The sequence below is a fragment of the Harpia harpyja genome, chromosome 9, assembly GCF_026419915.1.
Source record: "Harpia harpyja isolate bHarHar1 chromosome 9, bHarHar1 primary haplotype, whole genome shotgun sequence".
NCBI lineage: Eukaryota > Metazoa > Chordata > Aves > Accipitriformes > Accipitridae > Harpia > Harpia harpyja.
The window spans coordinates 17,054,122-17,060,121 of NC_068948.1; the positions used below are offsets into that span (position 1 = coordinate 17,054,122).

Here is a 6,000-nt window from a genome sequence, read left to right on the forward strand (position 1 = left end):
CTCTCTGTTCAGTTCTGGTGCCTGAGAAAAACAGGAATAGAAGCAAGTGTCAGACTCATAGTAACAGTTCTTTGCATGAAGAATTCTTGAACCCTTTTGTTACAGTGTGACTTGGGGGGGGGGGGGGGGGAGGAGAATCTTGCCTCCTGTTGAAAATGAAACTGCGACAGGATTAAAGTCTCTTTCTTATAGCAACCAGAAGGCAATCAAGCTTTGTTTCAGAGTGCTTGAAATGTGTACGACTGAATTCTGTAAAGAACCACTTTATTTCAGGAATGTAGATCACATGAGATACTCACTGGGTATCTCCTGCTGATCTTAGGGGGTTTTGTATCACAAGTATTTCCCTTCAGCTAGTGCTATAAGCTAAAAATGTTTGCTGGGGAGCAGTGTCACAGATGTCCATACTCGTGTTGTTTGAATTTGCTCATTTTTTACATGGAAAATGGCCGGGAGCAAACTCTGCCTTAGTCTTGCAAGTCAGGTACAGACACTCATGTTTTATGAATTCATCAACTGTTACCAGTTGTCATGTTATTAACAAATTCAGTAGCATTTGAGGTGGCATACGTATTCAGGTCACTCTCCCAAAGCCGTACAGAATTTTTAGTGTTGATGAAAACCCGAAGCTCTCATTCTGGTAGGGTGTTTGTGTGGGTGTTTGTTAGTAAACACTACAAGATACTCTGACACCAATTGTGATTTTTTTTCTTGAACAATACACCTTTCATAGAAATTTACCCTGCAGTAGTCCAGAATGGCATACTTAGGTTTTTTAGCATGCATTTTCAAGAACTGGTGATGCTGTCATAATTAAAGTACATTATAAAGAGCAAATATATGTAGATGCTATCCTAATCTGTTTCTCTTTCTTTCCTTACGGTTAAAAGGAGGTCAGAATGGCTTTAACATTCCACAAGTTACCCCATGCCCAGAAGTTGGTGAATACCTGAAGATGTCTCTAGAAGAATTACACTCACTGGATTCCAGAAAAATTCAAGGTTGTGCACGAAGACTACTTTGTGATGCTTACATGTGCATGTATCAAAGTCCAACAATGAGTTTATACAAATGAACAATGTCCTCTGGAAAACTGAAGAAACAGTGTAGAGTTATTGACTGTTGCATTTGCTACATTTTTTGGTTAGTTTTAATGCAACCGTTGCTGGCAATGGATGCGATGACAAGGAAGAAGTTGACTATGAGAGCAAAAGGATTACTGTTCCAAAAACTACATGTGGAGTTCTGTAATTGAAGTATTTAAGCATTTTGCACTCTAGGAAGTGTGCTTGTGTGTGTTTGTTTTATAAACAAAGTCTAAGTGAAGTTACTAAAACTTAAAGCTTTAAGTGCATTGATTATACACAGGCTTTTTTGAAATGTTAAAGGTGGAATTGTGTCAGGAGAAACCTCCTTAGTCCATTGAGAATGTAAAGGTACACAGTGTTCTTTCTTGCTCAGTGCATTTCTGTGGGCCAAGGATGATGATTCTCTTGTGTTTCTCTACCCTCCATCCCCACCACTTCTCCCCACCCTTGATCTTTTTAGCACCATAGATTCTCTCTTGAAGGGAGAATAACTTCAGTTTTACTAAGATAAATTTTGGACTGTTCATTGCATATTAATTCTGTTCTGTTATCTGCCTACTGCATTCTTTTCAGTTCACACATTTGCATCTTCAAAAATTAACGTTCATTTAAAGATCTGAATTCCTGTCTTGTGAAAGTCAAGCACACAGATTTGTTATCTGTTAACTTGCAATTTTTGGAGGGGAAAAAGAGGAGAGGAGAAAAGGGTATTAACAGGAACCATAATTGCTGAAATATAAAATAAGCAATGAAAGTTAACAGATGTCTTTTTCTAAGTGTCTATTTTTAAAGAAACAAAGCAGTCTGGAACAGAACAGCAACTATATACAAATGATTCGAGGACAGAAAAATAAAACAGTAGATTGCCTCAGGGAATGTTGCTGAAGTGGATTCTACTCCTTGGTAAAACAAAACTGACTTTTCTACAGTACTTTAAGCTACTACCTGGGAATATGTTATGCATCTGACTCTTCATTTCAGGATTAGTAGTAATGAGTATTAAAAATCTCTGCCTGGAAAGGCAAAACTATGAATAAAAATACATCAGAGTTTTACTGTATACCAAGCACCTAGTGAAACCTAACTTGAAAAGCTGCAAAACCTGCATTGATGTAAAATATTATACTTTGAAGTCTGTTGGTTTCTGTTTGCAATGAAATACTGTTTTAGTTGCTTTTTAGCTATTTCTGTCTACTACTGACTAGCAAACATGCAACTATATATATACAGTAAAATCTGGTTGTACAAACTGCATACATATGAGCTGTACATTTTCAACTCTTAAGATGTTTTATATGGAAAACTTCCTTTTTGGGATCAAGTCTATAGAAGGAGCGGTCACAAAATATAACAGAGGAAAAGCCACTTTAAAAAAGCCACTGTTTTAAAGACAATGGAGACTGATCCCATATTGTAGAAAATGTGGTTACTTTGTTCTTCTTGGAAAACCTAAAATCTTTCTTTGGGACACACTCCACCACAGAACAGTACTAGAGAGAGATTTGAAAACGATGCTTGAAGGACTAATTTGTCTAAAGCAAGGGGTGCTGAGGGAGTTGATCTGTTCCGTTAGCCACTGCATGAACTGTGCTCTAATTTTTCACTCGCAAGAGCAAAAATGTTATTAGAAGTGTCACTGTTCCTTTTGCCTCTAATTGTCTCCTGGGTTCTGCATTCCCTTGCCTTATTTATCTAGTCTGTGCTCCTTGGCAAAACTCTTATTTCTTTTGTTTCAGTCCTACTACGAGCTCTTGAAAAAAACCTGTTTCTTTAGTTTCAGTACTACTATGAGCTCTTGAACTCTTTCTTTCCTGAAAAATTTCAGTGAGGCTTTAGGTGATGGATTCCATAACCATCTGTCAATGGATGGGTTATTGTCCATTGGCTCTTCCTTGGCTACGTACCATCCTGCTCTGGGACAGCAGCTGCAGATGTGTTGACAAGGATGCCACAGAAGCATCTCATAGGCAATATAAGGTAAAAAGACTAGCAATAGGTCTTGGCTAGGCAGCTTGTATTTATTAAAATGGCCTTGAGAACACTTATATAATCTGAGCAGAAGGTATGGTAACCCACCCTTGGCTGCATGTTGAAGAGGAAGTCGGGCCACCGCCTCCAGGTACCTCAACTGATGTTTTTAAATAGGGCTGTTTGCAAAGCAAAGGCAAGAGGGGGTTTGCAAAAAAAAAAAAAAAAAAAGCAATAACGCAACAGACTCTCAGCTTGCTCTCTACAATGTTTGATACCTTGTTTGATAACTTCATTCCTCCAGCCCCCTCATGACTCTCAACCTGAAAGTAGTTGCAAGAGATAGCCCCTTCTGAACAAGGAGCAAACGTAAAGGCTTTACAAAATGAACAAGCACAAACCTATGTACCAATGAGACCAATCTGAATGTCTGGATTCTTTCTCTTCCCTATCCCTAGATTTATTCTCTACTTTTCCCAATGCATTAACTTTCATATGTCTTCCACTCATGTCATCTTTCTGCCTCCCTCCCTCCATATATTACATACTACCTAAAGTTGTAGTTACCTTACCTCTTCCTTCTTGAACTCGGAGAACAGCCTTGGAACTGCTATGGCCAGAGAGGAGACTTGGACTTGCAACTGTATTGAAATTTTCTACATAAATAATCTTCTAGCAAAATAGCCACTCTTTTTTTACAACTGCAAATATTTAAGAACCCCATTTTTTCAGGATGTATATTCTGTTAGCAGAACCCAATTAAAATAGATGGGTGTAAATGAACTGCTTCGCTTCTTGCCTCCAATCTTCTGGCCTTTGACTGGAAAAGAAGTTGTGTGAATTCTTACTGTGGTACACCTAGAGAACATAGAGAAAAAACTGGGAGTTTAAAAGCATTATTGTGCACGCTTCTTGGTGACAAATACTGTGTTTCGAATTGCAGGCAGTACTTTACAGCCTGCATTTTGTACTACTTAATATTATTGCAAAACAGTAAATAGTTTTGCAAACAGTGTATGATTACATGGTTAGTTTATTGCTTATCAGTTAAAAGAGCAGAGATGTCTTCTATAGCATTAAAAAAAGTGTTGGTTTTGACAACTGAGTCTTCTTTTAATCCAAAAAGTATTGCTTTATGGTGTACTGCATTTGACTGGAGATAATCTGGCAATGTAAATGAAATGTTACGGAAACTAACCCCAGTTTTTATTTTCTTTCTCAGAAAGGAGTATACAGACAGAAAAGTGATTTCACTGTGAAAGGAAACTTGTAAAATAACTTATATACAAGGGTAAGAAACTGTTTTTAGCCTTCAGCATATATTGTGGGGGAATTGAATAAGCTATTTTGAAGAAACAGCCTGCATTTTAAAAATCTACTGCTGTTAAATGTAACGCCCAAAGATTCCAGTGACTAAGCACCCAACTTTTATGTGTCTAATGCATTTGGGAGCCTCCCAATCAGTTCTCTCTCTCTCTCTCTCTCTCTCTCTCTCTCTCTTTTTTTAATATGGTGAATGTGCCCATAAATTAATAGCACTTAGATCATTGCTTCATGGTTTGGCTCTTAAGTATTGCTAACAATGGCCTTAACCTGTGAGTAGGAAAACACATAGAAAATATGGTTCCTGACAGCCTGTAAAAACGTAAAGTTTCATAATACATAAACTCATAATCGGGGAGAAAAACTGCACCCCTATACAACTCTCAGCCTCTACTCTGCTAATCATTTTTAGAAATAGGGGTTCAAATCAGTAGAAAATTGAACAAATCACTGCGCCACTAAATGCTTGCTTATTTTGAACATAGAGGGTAAAATGAAAAGGTATTAGTTAAAGGTGATGCCTTACATATTACTAAAACAAAAAACCAAACAACCAACCCCAAACCCCACAGTAAACTACATGAGAATGCTTGTTTTTTGGTGTGGGAGATAATTGGAGGAAAAAATACAAAAATATGTATGTTCAGTAAAGATCCTTCTAATACCTGTGATAATACTGATTCTGTGCTTTTGAAAATGTAGTACTGTGTCTTACTAAGCCTGTGAGAGTTCCATTTTAAGCAAGTACTATGTGTTACAGGAATTACTCATGCAATCGTAAATGGTTCATTTCAATGCACTTATTTTTCTTGTGCACTTTATACTCCACTGAACAGATGAACTTGGTCACCACAATCCCTAATGGTAGCCTGGTTAATACAATACTAAGGCACAACATGCTGCAAACTGGAATTTTACGGTTTCAGAACTGAGTTGGTGTAAAAAACAGCTTGAAAGCTTTGTGTATTTTTACCACTGTAACAAAGCATGTTTTTCTCTGTTCTTGATGTTTTGCTAAATAAACATCCCATGTTTTGTGTACAAATAGTCTCTTAAACTTAAAAAGGCTGTCTCCAAGAATGAGTTAGGGAAACTTACAATCAGATTGCCCTCAACTAGCCTTAACACCCCCCCCCCCAATGGTAGAGTGGAATTTGCTGCTGGAAAGGAATGTACCATGTGCTCTTTCTGTATTAATATTAATTAAAAATATTATTTTTATGGCTCTATTAATTTCTTTGGGGGCTTGCAGTTCTGGGACTGTCACGAACAACAACGAATACAGTATTGAACTAGCTTGGTTTATGTATTTACAAAAGTATTTTTACATATTTTTGATAGTCTCTCAATTTCAACTTTTCTAGGAAACTTAGGAATTGCTGTACTGTATCAGATCAGGTCAAAGTATACTACTTGTGCCTTACCAGTTAGTACCTGATACTCTAATGGAAAACCAACAAAACGCTGCTATAGCTAACTGTAGTTTGCCTGTGGGGAAAAATAAATTTATTTTTTTAAATGCTTAGAACACTACCTTACTGACCCTAGATGATCAGCTCCTCCTCAGATCATGCTGTAGGTTCAGTGCTGCTTCCGTAGCTACCATTTAGAAGACCTGAAC

The 6,000-nt window shown here is 37.3% G+C and overlaps 1 protein-coding gene across 5 annotated transcripts in view; it reads left to right on the top strand.

Annotated features, from left to right (window-relative positions):
• The window catches only part of CYLD (CYLD lysine 63 deubiquitinase), a 30,035-nt gene extending 24,435 nt beyond the window's left edge, over nt 1–5,600 (top strand). For all 5 annotated transcript variants that reach the window (XM_052795989.1, XM_052795988.1, XM_052795985.1 and 2 more), the window contains one exon: nt 891–5,600. In XM_052795989.1, the coding sequence (XP_052651949.1) occupies nt 891–1,075 (185 nt within the window). In that variant the 3' untranslated portion in view covers nt 1,076–5,600. The remainder of the gene's footprint in view (nt 1–890) is intronic.
• Nucleotides 5,601–6,000: the final 400 nt, after the last annotated feature.